General features: G+C 39.0%; 1 protein-coding gene and 1 long non-coding RNA gene across 2 annotated transcripts; one reads left to right on the plus strand and one right to left on the minus strand.

Moving 5' to 3' along the window:
- Positions 1-817: 817 nt before the first annotated feature.
- LOC307166586 lies at positions 818-8305 on the minus strand. Its single transcript, XR_013822656.1, has 3 exons — positions 6328-8305; positions 1714-1851; positions 818-879 (listed from the first exon to the last, which is right to left on the minus strand). It is a non-coding gene; the product is annotated as an uncharacterized lncRNA (long non-coding RNA).
- On the plus strand, positions 5687-15606 carry nufip2 (nuclear FMR1 interacting protein 2). The gene is made up of 4 exons (XM_079885042.1): positions 5687-6076; positions 9057-10751; positions 13673-13705; positions 13907-15606. The coding sequence occupies exons 1-4, from the start codon at positions 5932-5934 to the stop codon at positions 13957-13959; spliced, it is 1926 nt and encodes a 641-aa protein (XP_079741168.1). The 5' UTR covers positions 5687-5931; the 3' UTR covers positions 13960-15606.
- The last annotated feature ends 3246 nt before the right edge of the window (positions 15607-18852 follow it).

Genomic DNA, 18852 nt, shown 5'->3' on the forward strand with positions numbered 1-18852 from the left:
CCAACTGGGCTGGAGTGTCTATTATTCAAGCTCTCAATGGAAGAATCTACGGGTGTGAGGCGTTTGGAAAAATAGGTCCACAGTTTTACAACGAATGGTAAAACACCTGTTGGAAAGCATCTTTTGCAGCGATTTTTGTGTGAGCATATCAGTGAACACCCCTGACCACTCGGTGAGTTTCACGTCTTTGTAAACGAAAGTATAATGGTTTTAGGAAGGATTGTTCCAGTGCACATATGCAGTCATTCTGTAGGTGGGGGGTGGGGGGTGGGGGGTGGGGGGGAAGCGAAAGAAACCTAAAATTCTCGGGACAGCAGCATGTGTCCAAATTTTAATCTTAACCGTTCTATTTCATCAGAAATGATCTGTAAACAGGGCTTTAAGTGTAAAATACCGAACTTGTCCTTTAACATGTAATTTATTTAAGCCACAAAATAAACTTTATCCCGCAAAACAAGTATAATAATATGCAAAAACATTTTGAACGTCTCTCCAGCATGTTTTATGATTACCCAAAACTCAAACATGGTTCACCCCTCACGCACATTATCACGTCCGTCAAAAACTTAGCCTGGCAGTCGTTTGGACCATTAGAACTAAAAACATTGGCATAAACACACTCCTGGGCATCAGTCACTTCACTGATTACTTGCTGGCTAAGAAATAAATAAGTATTACCTAATGATCCATCTGTTTTCAAATCCACATCATTTGAATAACACAACATTGATGTCTGTCAAAAAATAACGTACACAATACACTGTAGTATTTACGAGAAGCAGAGATTCAGGGAGTGCACGCATTTCCTGGAAAACCCTGGAGTCTTCGCTTTCCGAGAAGAGGGTGAAAATTGTGGCCTGAGCGGCTTCAACACGCTGTCTGTCAGAGACAATACATAACACACACAAGTATTAATTTGTTCTTCACTCGCTGAAATTGAATTGGACTGATCAGGGAACTGAGTGAAATACTTTACACTGCATGCTAATGAGAATAAACGCCAATCCAATTGAAAAACTTCGCTGGGTTAGTGAACATCATTCAACGAGTTGGTTTTGACAGACATTTTTATGCACAAACTACACATTCTGATTCTGACATTCCTGATTTGAATATTTTCAGTCTTATTCTTGACTGATGGTTTTTTTTTTTTCTTCATAATTTTGCCAATAGATGAACTGTTAAATGGTTGATCTTGAGACAAGTCCCTGTAGTCATCCAATTTTACTCATATGCTGATGTAATATATTATAAACTTGACAAGTGATTTTTATAAAATGTAGTTTGATCACTGTCTCCTCAGTTGTTTAAAAGACTATAAGGCAATTATCAAAGTTTGATCAAATGTAGTTTTACTTTTACATGATTTGTTGCATTTAATTAGCTAAACTGAAAAATAAAATAAAATTCTAAACTATAATAACCCTGTCCACACCTAACTGCAAGTATCTGGAGGACCATGACTTGAAACAAATGCATTTACAACATTTCATCCGCTCATTTGCATTCCTGAAGCTTTAAGAAACATCACAATCGTTCTTTTACATTACAGTACATTAATTTCAGGGGGTTCCCAAACTATATGCTACAATCGCTGCAGGCGCATGTAACAGTGTAATGGAAATGTCTGGGACCTCCTTGGCCCTTCATTGAAGCCCTTGTAAAAGAGTACAACAGTACATTGTTGACACATGCCTCTTGATCTGCACTCACCCTTGTAAGTTGGCATGGTTGCCTGAGGTTTGATGAGGTTGTGTTAAAGATGGGTGTTGTGTCTTGTCAGGGGAGGATGGGCTGATCTCTCTTCGTTCCCTGACTCACCATCCACAGCGCTGGCTGCTTCTGCTCCATCTACAGATGTAAAAGTAAGAGGCGGCCCAGAAAAAATGAATCACTCCCGGACGGAGTTAGAAAAAGGAACCAATCCGAACTAAATAAACACGCTTTCATTCAGTCTTCTACCAAGACAGAGCTGTATGAATATATTTTTTTTAAAAGGCATTATGCACAATACATTACATTAACAATTATACTCTTAGAAAATACTTTTATCCACAATTCGTCAAAGACCCAACAATATTTGTAATATGTAATGCCAGGTTTATTAGACAACTATTATGAAGCAAGCTAGAGAAGAAGAGAAATGCAGAGAAGACACTGAACACACCGTGTGTTATACCCTATGTATCGCTTTCTAACAAGCCTTATTTTTTTAAACGTTCTGCTGTAAAACGAAATCTTGCTCATCAAAATAAATGCGCATGAAGACAATACTACCTGGATTAAGATGAAAGTTGTCTCAGTCAGTACTGCTATATTTGTGATGGGCTTGTCTCCATGGCGACAGTCAGCGGGTGCAAGAGTCAAACTGACTTTTTACAGCCTGCACCTCATTTCTTCCACATTTAACATCAAGTAAACAACCCTAATGATTTCCCTTTCAGGTTTACCAAAGCGAGCGCACCTTAACGTCAGACTAAAAGTCTTCACAACAAGCCACAGACATTATAATCATACAATCATGTTTGCATTGATTCATCCAATATTCACATTTGTTTTTGAGAAGGTACCAGAACATTCCAGAAGAGTGAAATATGAGCTGTTAATGATACTAACTGGAGTTCAGATGAAAGCGTGTTGACAAGACACAGGGGATATGAAATCACTCGTGGCCTTTCAGGGGTAAGATGCCATGCTCAAGGCTAGTCGCCCTGATACCTGTATAACAGCATTACAGAGACAGAGGACTAGCATTATTTGAGCCAGCTCTCTGCAATTAAAAGAGCCAGTCTTTCACTCAAGGTTTGCTATCGCTAGATTAATAGAGCCGAGTTATGTGATTTATGCTCTGGCTGGAGTCTGTTTTGACAGAACTTAATGCGATGACATGGCCTGTAGGTAATACTTGTTATGGTCTAGGAATGTAAAGCCGTAACCTTTTTCTCATAGTTCAGACTGCCCTGAAGATATATGCATTATAGTAAGGTTTAAAAACAATTGTACCTACCTAAAACATTTCATCTTTAAGCATATTCAATTTTTTCATCTTTCCCATTCAAGTGTCATTTTATACTGAGAATGATTTACTGCACATCTAGATGAAAAGTTGTGCATTATTTGTTTTCTTTGAAACTTATAAAACACATAACCTATTATTTTCAGCTGGGATAGTCCAAGAGACATTCCGACAAACTCAGCCATAAAACAGCTTTTTGAATAGACTATTAAAACTGCTCATCAACTGCTATTTAGGCTAACTGCTATTAAAACAAGTCACATCAGTGTCTGACAAACATGGAGTTGTTTTGCTCAAAGGTCCACCAATGCTGATTACACAAGCAGTACAAGAGGGCAAGAGAGAATTTTTAACCTAAACGTAAAAGAAGGGAAAATGCAGTTTACAGAGATTACGAAAAGGACATTTTGGTTTCACCTTAGAGAGGAACTTACAAAGTAACTTTTTTTAGTGCTTTCGACAAGTACTAACACAGTGCAGGAGTTCAAACGTTCCCAGATGAGTTCACAGAGGCTGTTGTCACTCTATCCTGATAAATCTGACCCCATCAAAGGATTTGGACATTCTAAACATAGTTAAGGAATTTCCCCTGCTTTATTATAATGAATGGGATAACAGATTCAAAAAAATTAAAACAATGTTGTTTCATGATTCCAAGTTCTTAAAACTTATTGAATATGACTACACTAAAGATAACCGATTGTCTTAACAGTGTTTGTCTGCCCCCCTCTGGTTAATTTCAGAGAATGCATGGAATGCTGGCTTGTGGTACAATGATGGAAAAAACATACACTACAATTTATTATAAAGTAAATTGTAACAAGACTATCTGAATTCAAGAGGTTACTTTGATGGTGCGCTACCGTTCAAAAGTTTGGGGTCGGTAAGATTTTTTTTAATGTAAACCAAGGCTGCATTTACTTGTTCAAAAATACAGTAAAAACCAGTAATATTGTGAAATATTATTACAATTTTGAATAATAATTTCTATTTTTTACACAGGCTATTTTAACATCATAGTTGTGATGCTTAATATTTTTGAGGAAACTGATCATTTTTTTCTGAGTTCTTTGAATAGAAAGTTTAAAAGAACATCAGATCTGCAATCTACCCCCACTCTGCTAAACGAGAGTTAGTCCAAAGTGCAACATTCTAGAAGGATATCCATGGCTATCTGTGGTTTATTCTATCCCCTTGACCTCTTCAAGTTTAAATAGACATGCAATTGCTTTTGATAAGCACACTGAGCGGTCAGAGGTTGGAGGTTCAGTATATGTGCAAGTGTCGACCAAACTACCAAATGTACCAAAACTGTACACACCTACAACAGTGTTGGTGTTTCATTTGTGAACAAATTTGTACTTTAAAATTAATATTTTAGGTTTAATATTTTAAGTTCCACGCATTTACCCCTTCACTGAACGAGTCATTTCCACACACTAGGCTACATGATTTAAGCCATGATTTTACAGTCGGCGACAGTAATTGGAGACAGCAGACAAAAGCCCGAAATTGGGTGCAAATCAGTGCTCGTTCACACAGGTGATGATCGACAAAAGACAGTTGTGTGGTGTGAAAAGAACAGCAATCCGACAATTTTGAAAGTCATGTAGTGTATTGGCGGCACTAAAGGGTTCACCCAAAAAAGAAAATTCTGTCATTAATTACCCTCATGTCGTTCAAATCCCGTAATACTTTCATTCATCTCTGGAACACAAATGAGGATCTTTTTAATGAAATCTGAGCAATTTCTGTCCCTCCATTCACAGCTACGCAACTACCACTTAGACTTCAAAAAGTAAAATAAAAAAATAAAACCCTAAATTAAATCTGTTCATCATAAAGTGACTAAAACGCTCAATTCATATGGATTAGATTTAAGATCTCTTTATAACTTTTTTATGTGTCAAAGTGGTAGCCTAGTTGTGTGGCTGTCAATAGAGAGTGCAGAAAGCTGTCCGATTTCATTAAAAAGATCTTAATTTGTGTTCCGAAGATGAACGAAAAAGTCTTACGGGTTTGGAATGACATGAGGGTGAGTAATTAATGACAGAATTGCCCTTTTTGGGTGACCCTATCATCACCCTCGCATGCCATACGACTAAAGCATTTCGCCCCCTAGTGGCAGTCGCTTGGAACTTTCAAATTGGTCATGAAGCAGCAATTACCTTCCATATTAATGATTCTCACTTTGATTGCGCTCATACCTTCGATGAAAATAAACACCATTTGGTTGGACTGCTTCATTCAGTTAAGTCGCAAAAGATTTCAAAGCATTCAAATCTTAAATTTGTTCAGAAAATTCAGCATACGCCACACCCGTAGGCTACTACTCTCCATTGCTAATAAATGACTTTCGTTTGTGGTTTGTTGTTTGACAAGAGAAAATGCAAACAAAAGTAAACAACCTAAATGAAATGAGACATCTCGTTCGTGCAAACTGAATGAACACATCTCACATGAACAGTTCAGTTCATCTTATGAGTTGGTCTGGTTCAGAACTAAGAGAGAAAGATGGCAGAAGAAGAATTACGAATGTTAAAAATTATATTTATTACCCCTGACGGGAGCATTCAATAACCAATTCAATGACTCGCTCATTAAGTCGCCACCCACTGGCAGAAAGGGGCACTAAACAAATAGATTCGAGACATTTCCAAACTCCCCTACAGTGCACAACAGACAGGACTAACTGACACAGCACTGACTAGGGTGATTGCACGAGTTTGCGTGACAGCTTCCTGTGGCCTTGACTGGGAAGCATCCACGCCTTGTTGTATCGCGACGCACGAAACACCGCCCGCCTCTCACTGGCACCCCCAAACGCAGGCTGTGATTGGGCAGTGCAAATGTCTCAACTCCCCTCGTCCACCGAGCACCGGTTGAGCACATTCTGTCACTTGCGCTAGCGTTAAATGGAGGAACGTCCCTGCGAAGGGGCAATCGGAGTATATATCAGTCATGGAGCAGAGAGCGACCCTGATCGATCGAACATATCGGTAAACAATGATCAGAACCACAGTCAGTTCCAGAACGAGAAAACGCAGACGAAGAAAACAGGTTGGTGACCAGCAACGCTCATTGTTTTTCCTCTGACAAGCTTCAAATACATTTCGTAGTATGTTTGTTTACAGTAATACAGCTTGAGTTAAGTCAAACGCGGAGCATGTTTTGCTGACGGAACTGTTTTAAATAGTTACATCCAGGGTTAGCCGCAAAGCTAACTAGCGTGAAGGGACATTGACCTTGTGCACCGGTCTTTCAGCACGCATTACACATTTCCCTGACTTATAATTCATTCGCAAACATACCTCTCAGTTTGGGCCGTTTTAAGGGGAACGTGTCCATCAGAGACCCAGAATAGCCTGTTAGCTCTATCCTGGTGCTGCCACAGCAACATGAACCGGCTCCTGTGGAATGTTCCTGCTCGTAGCTTAAGCTTGTTCTGTTATTTCCTGTCCGCCATGATGGACGGCCAGATCTCACAAACTTCACCGTTGCCCGTTTTTCGTGCAAAACCGAATATGTTGGTGATACAAATCCGGAAACGTAGTTAGCTCTGTTAGCTTTTGTAGTCCGAGTCAGTATTAATGGTGCATGTTTGGCCAGCTTAACTCGAAACGCGGCCTATTGCTCTTTGACAGTCATGTGAGTGGGCCTGGCAGTGACTGCCTGGGCTCGCGCTCACCGCCGATTCGAACTCGACACCGAGTGGCCTGAATAGAACGCGTCGGAACATTCTATAACTGCACGAATACAAACGTTCTAAAAGTGTAAACAGATTAAGCCAGGAAATCCTATACATTAAACGCATAGGCTTGTATATGTACAGCATATATTGATAAAATAATAAAATTTCTGTTATTTTTATATTAAAGTGCATTTTCTGACCCTGTTTAACCTGTCCTGTGTATGACTGTATGCAACGTCTCGAAAAGCTCATGGCGCCTTGCGACGAAGGCTGCCAACTCTAGAACCCTCACATTTTCTATTTCAAACGAAGTGACATACAGCTTTATTGTGTAGCTACATAGTGACCTATAACTGTGAGCATATGTGTTCAAACGCACCGTAAGCGTAGCTGGGTTAACTTTTGATATTAAGCCATTTGGAGGTTCTGCTGGCTATTGTGACATGTAAAAGGTCTCACATGAGTACACCGCTACACATCGCCAAAACTGTTTATATTTGATGGATAAAAACGCCTTGTGTGTTTTATAGCCCCTCTTGAAATATGTCGTTGCAGCTGTCACTTCACAAAATCGTTATAACGTATAAACAATCACAGCTACCTGCGGCTAATCATTCAGGCTGGCCACTTAGCATGCTAAGCTAGCTGATGACTTGGCCGGTTTGTTGACCGAATACGCACAGATAGTCAAGTCGTTCAATCTAAACAGAGTAAAATTGGTCTTTAAAACAACATAGCTAAACAATTTTGTTAATTATTTCATGGAGTATAAACGTTGCTGACTGCCATGTTGCGATTTAACAACCCACCTCAACTACTGTGACTTTGCCACACAAATGAGAGCTCACGTCAGGCATGAAATGTGTTAAAGGGATTTGACGTGTATTCAGCGCAGTGTTTTTCATTCATTTCGGCATTTTAAGACATGTACATCAATGCTGGGGAACTACCCAAATATGACTGAGCACTCCATTTTGACACGTCATACCTCCGGTTAAAAATAGGGCGATGCCAGATTTGAGCCGGCCGATGAAAGCACACTTGCATGGACTACTCTCTTAACGCCTCATATTTTCAGCCTCAAAGGACAAATGTCGTGCAGACCCGTTTTAGATCTCAAACCTCTTTTTACCGCATTAATGTATTACAACATTGATTTGAGTGTTGCATTGTCCTGCTAACTTGTTGGTCCAGCTTGTTTACATAAACTGTACGAAGACATATGTTCTCCTGTGTGAATTAATTTGAATCTGTATACCAGGTTGCCAGCCCAGAATGGTATTGTTACTGTCTTAAGTTCCTCTGAGGGCATTCCTTGAGCTGCCATAAATAGTTTCCACAGAAATCATGAACTCAAGCAGACCTTGCTATACACTTGCCTGATAAAGAACATCTATTTATTTTATTCCAAGGACCTCCAATATCATGATCCTGTTGCTAAGGACCCCCATGTATACATACCTGTTTATTCTGTTTGAAAATAGTAAGCGAGTGAAAACTTATAGTACATTGTCATGTTGTGTATATGTATTTCCACAGAACATTCACTTATGTTTCAATCCAAATGTTTTTATAGCGCTTGGACATACAGAAGATTCTATTTCAAAAATAGATTAGAAAAATATTGTTCTTTTGAACTTAAATGTTTTCAACATTGATGAAAAAAAAATGTTTCTTGAGCAGCAAATCAGCATATTAAAATGATTTCTGAAGGATCGTGTGACACAGAAGACTGGAGTGAAGATGCTGAAAATTCAGCTTTGCCATCACAGGAATAAATTACAGCTTATAAAACAGTTATTTTAAATTGTAATAATATTTCAAATGTATATTTGATCTGAGAAATGCAGCCTTGGTGAAAGCCTATGGAGAGTCCCCATAAACCACATATTTAAGAGTGTGTGTGTGTGCGTGTACATTTTGGAAAAAAAATAATATATATATATATTCTGACTAATTTTATGCAGACCCAATTTGAAAACCACTGATCTCTGTTTTCAGTTTATAAACTTGCTCTGTTCAGAAGATGTGGGATTTATGGCTATCAAATCACAGATATTCCAGCAGTTGAGTCATTTTAAACTGGCTTTAATTGGAAGTACACTGAATACTCTGCAAGTGAGCTTGTCATCTGCCTGACCCTGGCTTGGTTCAACTGAACATACCTAGTCTAAATATTCCTTGGTCTTATGCAAACATTGACTAGACTTGACCTGTTCTCTTACTGGAACTTGAGATCTGATCTGGATATTTGCCAAAAAAATGTTGGTTCTGTAGATCCAATTGATGCATGCAAATGTGCCATTTGCATTCCACTTGTTTAATGCTTTTTTTCTCTTCTCTGTGCAGAAAATGGCAAAATAAATGGAACTTTGAAGGAGGGAGAGGTGACTCCCATTTCCTTTAACCCTGACAGCTCCCTGCACCCTGCAAACGGCAATGGCGACAGACACCTGCTAGACATTAACTTGAAACAGAAGCCCACTCGACGGGCCTTCACCACTGACTCAACTGGGGACAGAAAAAGTAGAAACACTAGCAGAAACAGAATGGACTTCAAAAATGACAAGTCCTCAGAGTTGAACACACTTGAGGGCAAAAAAGAGGCTTTGGCTTCTCTGAACGGTGTGGTGTCGCTCAACTCTGTATCACTTACCAACGGTTACCCTTGCAAACCCGGGGCTGACAATGATGGCAGTGGCTCCGAGAGTGGATACACTACTCCCAAGAAGCGCCGGGCCCAGAGGAATGGCAAATCCGGGGACAATGTGACTGCTCCTGCCCAGGGAAAAGCCATGCAGCAGGGCAGCAAACAAGACCACGTAGCTGTGGCACCGGAGTCTGCCTCTGGCTCTCAGGTGGAGAGTGGGAGAGCCGGCTCAAAAGCCGAGCTGCACCCAAAAGCCAAGGATCCACCTGCCTCTGCCACCCCTCCTCCTCTGCCGGTGGCTGAACTTCAGCGCAAGAACTTGGACAGTAAAGCAGCTGGCAAACGGTTTGAGGATCGCTCCAGCAAGGTTAAGGTGGCTACCTCCACCAAAGAGGACTCATGGACCTTGTTCAAGCCTCCGCCTGTCTTTCCTGTGGACAATAGTAGCGCTAAGATTGTGCCTAAGATCAGTTATGCAAGTAAAGTGAAGGAGAACCTCAATAAGACTGCCCAAGCTGGCGGGGAGGCTCTTACTCCTGCTCCCCAGGTGCCTGGGAGACCACCACAGGTCCCTATGTCTGCGGTGAAAACCATCACCTCTGCTAGCTTTACCAACGGTCCTCTGCCGGGGGAAGGGAATGGCTGTCCCCTGCCTGGCCCCCATTTCAGCTCTGGTCCTCTGCTAGCGACCCCAGCTGTTGCCGCTGAGAATGTAGCATCACCCCCTGGTAGCGGCACTACGGCCATCGGAAGTTCCATCACCTCTGTGGCTGAGCCCAGGAAGCCCAGCCTGTTCGTTTACCCCGTCACCCCCTCCAATATGCAACTCTCACTCCCTAGTGGCCGCCAAGCTGATCCCCCTGCTGTTGCGACAAATCAGAAGTCTCTGGGGGACATTTTTCAGAATCAGTGGGGCTTGTCCTTTATCAACGAGCCTAGCGCTGGACCAGAGGGCGTGGCGTGCTGCTCGAATGGAAAGGACGTGCCAGTAGAGGTGAGCTTTCAGGGAGGCTGTCCTGCTACAGTGGCCACTCAGACCTCCAGTACCTCTCAGAGACCGGATCAACCACCCTTCCCCAAGGCTCACGAGCCAGATAAACGGACTAATGCTCAGAATCTTAGTCGAGGTGTGAGCGGCGGTGCCACGGCAGCAAGCAGGGCCGTACCCGAGATGCCTGTCTTTAGCTTGGATGCTCAGAGAGATGAAACTGGGGTTCATGGTGCAATAGTGTTTTGTTCTTCCTCTAAGGACATTTGTGCTGAGCTGCCTCCCACCTCCCCAGCTGCACCCAAGGTGGCTTCGACCAAGGAGCAGGGCCATACTAAGGGCTTTGACCGGAGGTCTAGTTGGGGATCATTTGATCTAAAAGCTGCTGTATATTATCACACTAAAGGTAAGTCACTATTTTATCCTCTTGCTAAGTACTTTCACTTGTATTACAAGTATATTCTTTATTATGAACAGTGTTGGGTGTAATGCATTACTAAGTAATTAATGTAATTTAATTAAAAAATACATTACTTTTCCCATAAAAAAGTAAAGTAAGAGATTACTCTTTAAAGATTAGTTCACCCAAAAATAAATATCATCCAACAATTTACTCACCCTCAAGCCATCATAGGTGTATCTGTATATGACTTTCTTCTTTTAGCACAATTGGAGTCATATCAAAAAATATCCTGGCTTTTCCAGGCTTTATAATGGGAGTTAATAGTAACTGAGATCAAAGCCCAAAAAATCCATCCATCATAAAAGTATTATACAGTGCTCCAGGTGGTTAATAAGGGCTTTCTGAAGTGAAGTGATGTGTTTTTGTAAGAAAAATATCCATATTTATAACTTTATAAAATGTAAATGAGAGTCAAGTTCTGGCGTATGACAGGATGTAGGAGTAGCGTATGTAGGAGTAGCGTAAGGTTTAGGTGAGAGTAGACGCCTCGCGTGGTTCAAACAAATAGGGCTGGCAACAAACTCAAGCTCCTCTGACATTTCTCTTTAAAAAAAATCTCGTTTTAGACTTCTAATTCATGACCGGTGTTTTATTTTGCTCTGTCCTCTGCGCTTCCACGTTCGTCAATACGTCAAACGTCGATCAGAGTTAACTCTTCGGCTGAAACTCGACTTGCGTACAAAAATGCATCGCTTCGCTTTGAAGGACTTAATTAACCCCCGGAAGCCGTATGAATTACTTTTATGATGGATGGGTGTGCTGTTGTGGACTCCAAAATCTCAGTTAATATTCACTCCCATTATAAAGCTTGGAAGAGCCAGGATATCTTTTAATATATGGCTGAGAGAAGAAAGTCATATACACATAGAATGGCTTTAGGGTGAGTAAATTACGGGATAATTTTTGAAAAGGGTGAACTAACCCTTCAATTACAGTTTCTTCTGATATAACTGCATTAAATACTGTATAGACTAGAACAATTCTATAAACAATAGTGGATTTAACATCAAAATTGAACATCTAATGATAAAAATGTATTTTTTTAATGTAACTTTCTCCCTTTAAATACTTTAGTCAGTTCAAGAATAATTTATGCAATTTTATATTTATTTGAGAGAATTAAGAGTAGTTTCATGTCTATCGTTGCATTGTTCAACTGGTCAAGATTAATATTGGATTTAGAAAGTAGTGTAATACTTTTTGTATTTTCATCAAAGATGTAATTAAAAGCTAGTAATTAATTACGTTTTTAGAGTAACTTACCCAACACTAATTATGAATGTGTACTAGAGATGGAGGTCTGATAACCAATATGCAGAAATGCTTTTTAATTGTTTTATTTCTGATCATTAGACTACAATGATAAAACATTCATTTATTAAATTTCACTAGTACTGATAATTATTTATGCCATTATAGTATTGCAAAGTTGTTTGTCAAATTTCTTTTCTTCTGTTTTTGTTTGTCTGATTGTTAAAGTCAACATGAAATTAAAATTAATCCTATCTATTATGTAAATGCATGTCATAGTTCTTACTGTGAATGATTTATCCATGCATAGTTTTCTTTTTTTTTTTTAAATTTGATCCCATAAATTTTAATCAAAATGTCATAAATCAATCTACCTGTGAAACGACAAACTTCTCTGGTGTCGTTTTGTCGGGCTTCTCTAATCATTTGGTCTGCTTTACCTTTTTGTACAATCGACTGCAAGCTTGCATTCAGATCCGCCTCCCATATCTCAAAATTCAATCAACAACAGACCGATGGATCCCACCCTACTTTTTCTTTTTCTTTTTTCCCACTCGGATGTTCATCACAATTCAAAAGAAAAGGTCTGTCGTTTCATCGCGACTTTAAATTGGAAAAAAAGCGTGTTATCAGTTAGTGTGCTGCAGATAAATTGATTTAGATCTTAAAGGGATAGTTCACCCAAAAATGAAAATTCTGTCAGTTATTACTCACCCTCATGTTGTTCCAACCCCGTAAGACATTCGTTCATCTTCGGAACACAAATTAAGATATTTTTGATTAAATCTGAGAGCTGTCTCACTCCTCCATAGGCTTCAAAGGGACTGAAACTTGCTGGCCCAGAAAATGTATTAAAGACATCGTTAATATAGTCCAAGTGACTCCAGTGGCTCGATCTTAAGTTTATAAAGCGACGAGAATACTTTTTGTGCGCAAAAACAAACAAAAATAACGACTTTATTCCACTATTCATTTCCTTCTCTCTGGGCCTCGGGTCTTTTCACGTAGTGTTTAAGCGTAGCGCGTCTGTGTTGCACGTCACCACGTAGGCTCACTATTGGCCGACGCTGGTCATGTGTGATACGTGGTGACGTGCAACACAGAAGCGCTACGCTTAAACACGACATGAAAAGACCCGAGGCCCAGAGAGAAGGAAATGAAAAGTGGAATAAAGTCGTTATTTTTGTTTGTTTTTTGCGCACAAAAAGTATTCTCGTCGCTTTATAAACTTAAGATCGAGCCACTGGAGTCACTTGGACTATATTAAAAATATCTTAATTTGTGTTCCGAAGATGAACGAATGTCTTACGGGGTTGGAACAACATGAGGATGAGTAATTACTGACAGAATTTTCATTTTTGGGTGAACTATCCCTTTAAGAGTATGTTACTTAGCCTTCTCAAATTAGAATGTTACTTGTTACTCATGCACACAAAATGATACCGTGGGACTGAATATATTTCTGTCTGTTTATATAAAGCAACAAAATAGCAGTATTTTGAAGCTTTCCTGTTAGTGTGAGTTGAAACAGCTCAGTTATTTAGTTCTTTCAAGTCATATAAAAATGATAGATCTATTTTTACACTGAACTTTCATCTTTCTCTTCTTTGCAGAAATGGAATATATTTTGAATTTGCAAAAACAAGGTAAGCTTCCATTTACCTCTTGTGTTTGTTGACATGGTTATAGACAATTCTTGCATCAGCATGTAATTAAACCCTTAAATGATTCAGCATTTAAATATTGAAGCCCAGTGCCCCATCTGCTCACATCCCTTAAATATTTCCATATCATTTTGTTTGTGGTTTTTAAAGTTCCAAACTCTCACCTTTCTCACTTTTCCGTAGATCCAAATCGAGTAGTCCTCTACAGCGAGTCATGGGACGGACCTGCTCAGTGAAGCTGTGTCTGGACACTATATCTCAGATGAACACTGCTGCAAAAAGATGTGCTTGAGGAACCATGGTTGCTGCCTCTGAACATCCTGAATCAGAACCAATCCAATCTTAAGATGGTTTAGAAAGGACCTTGTTACCCGTTAACAGTCAAGGCTGAGCACAGAGGAACAGACGGGTTAGCTGGTTTTAGAATATTAGAACGGGAGCTGTGGAACTCAACTCTAATGCGGTCTAGCGGATATGTTGCTGAAGACAATTTAAATGACTTTGGGGACATACAACTCACACGTCAAACACTCATGATAACCCTGTCATGACATTTGGTTGGGCGGAAGCTTCTCATTTGAGTACTCACGGACCTAAAGAAAGCGTCCTGGAGAAAAGCATGTCACCATGTGTCCCCTCTTGAATTCAAATAATCATGTAGACTCAAAGTGGTCACATCGAATTCATTTGGGCACAAAACCGAAGAGTGTCGCTCTCCAGTGAATTAACATACTGTAGCCAGAGGAACTACATTGTGTGTTCTTTTTTTCTTTTTCTTTTTCTTTTTTTTTGAGATTCAGGGGAATCAAGCTCCATATATGTGTGGGGGGCAGTTAGTTCAAGCCTTTGGGATTAATTAATTGTCTTAATTTAATTGCTGGACAAGATTTGGTCAGTCCTGTTCGTGACGCGTCTCCATTTCTTTTGTTTGTTTTTTTTCTTCCTTCTTATACTTTTCATTGAAATACTTAAAAACTCCAAGGGCAGGTTATGAGGTACACTCGGAATGGGAAACCGTACGCCCTGTAGTGTGCATGTGCAGTATGCTGCTCTGTGTGTCCTCTTTTGGAAGAGTTCAAAGTGCTATCGTTTAATAGTCTTATTGTCGTCTCTTCACGCTTCCGTCACCTGACAGCCGTTCGAGTCTCTTGCTCGTTGTGTGAGAGTGTGTAAACGGAGGGCAGAGATCATGCTATACTCTTTTCTCTTGAGTGTTTTATGTTTTTAATTTTTTAAGTAGCAGTTAGAACCCACAACTAATCGATAAGATGTGCCACACCACACAGTTGCTTTAACTTTAATGCTAATAAGGTACATTACGGATATTTTTTCGTTTTGGTTTAGTAATGTAGAGCTGCTCTGCTCTGAAATAGAGAGCAATCGCTGGCAAACGATCTGGACTTTTTATTTTTGCTTGAGAGACTAGAAGCCCCTAGCTTTTTTATTGAGCACCACGATCACACTTTTATGCTTTTAATTTCCGTTGTTTTAATTTGTTCCTGTTTTTCCATGCTTATTGGTTAAGTTTGCTACAGCACACATGAGCCTCATCAATAGAACCGCTGTTGACAGGAATTCTGCTGTTGTGTAAATGTTTCTGTTTCTAATGTCAGAAAATGCATTCTAAACTTAAAGTCTATCCTCTGCTTTATCATTTCACAAATTAATTGATTTATACGTAAGAATCAGTAGCACTTTATGTATTATGTTCTTGAATTGTATTTCCTTAAACATTGACATATCAGTACATATTTGAAATTCTAGTTATTAATCATAGGCTACTAACTTTAACCTCTACCTAAGGACTGTCGGTCCACAATCTCAAAAGAAATGTATACGAAACAAAATTAAAAAAAAAAAAAAAAAAAAAAAAAAGTGAAAAAGGAAATAAAATAAAAAGACACTCAGGTAGAATTAGGGCAGTGTTCTTCTATCTAACAAAAAAAAAATGCACCAACAGTGTTATTGCCAAAAACGAAATGAACGTCCCATGTTTGTACCAGCCGGTTTTTTTTCTTTTCTTTTTTTAAACTAACCTTTTGAGGGGTTTAATTTTTGACTGAAAGCCAATGTTTGCATCTTTACAGGTATCATTTGGCATCCATGTTCTCTGTACATGACCATGAAACACTGCCAGGTGAAAAGATTTAAGTACACATGGAAGAAGTTAACCACACTACGTATCTGTATGTCTTTCCTTTGCAAGAGTTTTCAGGTTTTAAATGCAGCATGTAAGGGTTTCCAATGTGGTCCGTCTTCTTCACGAAACGTGGGATGTTTTGCAATAGTTCTTAATCTGTTCCTGTTCTTGAGGTGTCTGAAGCCTGTTCAGTGTCTTAGTTCAAAAGATATTGGGAAAAAGAACTCGAAACAGATGTAAGGTTGTTAAATTCTGCTTCATCTTCTCTAATTCCGTTTGGATTCCACTTAAAAGCGTTGTGCAATGTAGAGAAATCATGCGATCGATAATTAGCTTGTTTCTTGGCTTTTTAGATGCACATCTCTTCATTGCTTCACTTGAGTTTTATTGTAGTTCGCTAAATTTTGTCTTTAAACAGCTCACATAGAGCATTTTTCTTTTCTTTTTTTTTTTTTGTATCCAAGGGATTTGCTTAAGGAGTTACTGATGTAAGCATAATTTATAACCGTCTGTTATTAGATTAAGTTAATTATGAAATACCTCTGTGAACACATTGTCCCAGTATCCCTGTTTTCCCATTAAAGGGATTGTTCACATAAAAATGAAGATTCTGTCGTCATTTGCTCAACTTTATGTTGTTCCAAACCTGCAAGAGTGAAAGTCAATGGGGTGAAGTGCTGTTTTGGACCCCACTGACTTTCATTATATAGACAACCAGTGTAAATGGGTTTGGAACCTGAGGGTGAGTAAATAATGGCATGATTCTCATTTTTGGGTGAACTGTTCCCTTAACTCAGTTACATCTTTGTAAACGCTCTCAGCAGAATGAACTTAACCTGGTCTTTGTTTTCAAAACTCAACTCCAGGGTTCAAATGCACATATAGAGGTTCTATGCACAGAATGCAAACAGAACGAAGTTTATATTTTGGGGGGTTGCACATTAGCTTCATTTCCTCAATTTAAAATAAGCACTTACTACTCCACAAATGATATAATTGCAATATAAATTATTTACATAAATCTTAAATGGTGCCCCTTAGTGTTTAAAGCAATGACAGAACGTACGGATGGGAGAGAGGTACAGTGATCTTTAAATGGTGTGTTTGATTGCGAAATCTGTACCAAGAAAATGCATCGTTGTTGGCATATTCAAATTTCATGTGTTTTCTTGATGTATGAATGATTCTTGTCCTGTCCTGACAACTCAACTTATGCGTGTGGATGCATATGTGTGTTCGTGTGCAAGCATGTGTATTTGTCTTCATTCATGCGCTCAATTATATGCAAAGTTAATAATGTGAACTTTTCAAGTTCAGGGTGCCTGTGTTAAGCGATATATTAAACGGAATCACATCAGAACATGAAAAACTCTTGCTTTTATTTTGCCCCCGTCCCCACACCCCCATTACCCCCAACGATCTTCAGTTGTGCCATGTTTTGACTGTTAAAAGTTTGAATTAATATGTCATTTTTATGTTGCTCTCTCTGAATTTCCTAGTGGTCATGAAGAGGGGGTTACATTTTGTCTCAAGAATCTTTGTCACTGCTAATAAACTTGTTGAAAAAGTTATTGATCTCTTAGTCTTCTTTTGAATTAGTCTACAGTGTAATTTGACTTAAATGTTTTTCCTGCTAAAAGAAAGGAATATTCAGTTACAAGCTAAGCTTAAACATCAGAATCTGTGGCCAATAATGTTGATTACCCCAACAATTCATACAGATTACAGTGAGCACTTACAGTGGAAGTGAATGGGGCCAATTGGTAGCCTATATGTTTATCCTAAAACCTATGTAAAAATGATTTTAATTTTAATAAAATTGCTTCCTAACAATTCCTGCGTTCATATACATACATATGGCTCCATTTACTTCCATTGTAAATGCCTCGCCGTAACCTTGAAAAGGGACTAAATTATTTTTGTGGTAGGCCTAATCGTTATGCCGCCGCCAAATGCTGTTGAACTCGGAATATTCCTTTAAAACTCAAGCCCATAAACTCCTTGGATTTACAGCAGCACACCCCACTTTCTACTCCCGTCTTCATTTTTATAACCCTGACTTACTGTTATTATAACATTATAAACAGGACCGACGGAACCTGTGTTTTCCCAGGGAAGTCCCCGCACCCCTCTGGCGTCTCTGAAATGGCACTGGTGTAAAGGTGAGTCAAGGGAAGAGAATGCTGGAGGAGGTCGAGCTGTTTATGATGGCATCGGGATGAGAACTAAATAAAACATTGGTGGCTATTTCTTATTTGTCTACACATTTAGTTATTGTTTGATGAACTCTAAATTTAGAAACCGTTCAAATTTAGCTACTGCCTCGAGTTCAATGTTCTTGGCGTGTGCATTTGTTATGAGGAGTCCTCCACCTCCGAGGCAATTTAGAACTGCACCACTAGATGTCGCTGTTGGCCATCATAAAGTGCAAGATAAGCACATAAGCCACCATCAAGAGTGAAAAGTGAACTACAAGATGATTAATGGAAGACAAATAGGCTTACGTTCAGAAATCCCTCTAAGCGTATGCAAAAACATTCCGCCATATATTCAAATAGAAATAATTATTTTTCAACCATGCTATCTATTAACTTTGGTAACGAAATATAGCTAATAAACATTATCTCATTAAATTATATAATATGATAACTTTATATTAAATTCGTTATTCGTTTCATGGTATTACCACTGTCAGACTTAAGTATTCTTAAAATTAAAAGATAATAAGAACATCTGTGTAAAACTGACAGGATGAAGTGAGTGTTGCTTTAAAATTAAATCACATTTCAAAGGGAGTTTTTGTATTTTGACAAATTACTACAGAGAATCGGGTCAAAAAATGATGGGGTAGATTCAAACCAACTTTATTAAAAAAATCATTAAAAATGATCAACATTAAATACATTAGAATAAATGGTGTTTTTTGCACTCTATACGTATACATAGGCATCAAATATGCAGAACATAAATGGCTGTGTAGGGAAAAAAA

The sequence above is a fragment of the Squalius cephalus genome (genome assembly GCF_949319135.1).
Source record: "Squalius cephalus genome assembly, chromosome: 11".
Lineage (NCBI taxonomy): Eukaryota > Metazoa > Chordata > Actinopteri > Cypriniformes > Leuciscidae > Squalius > Squalius cephalus.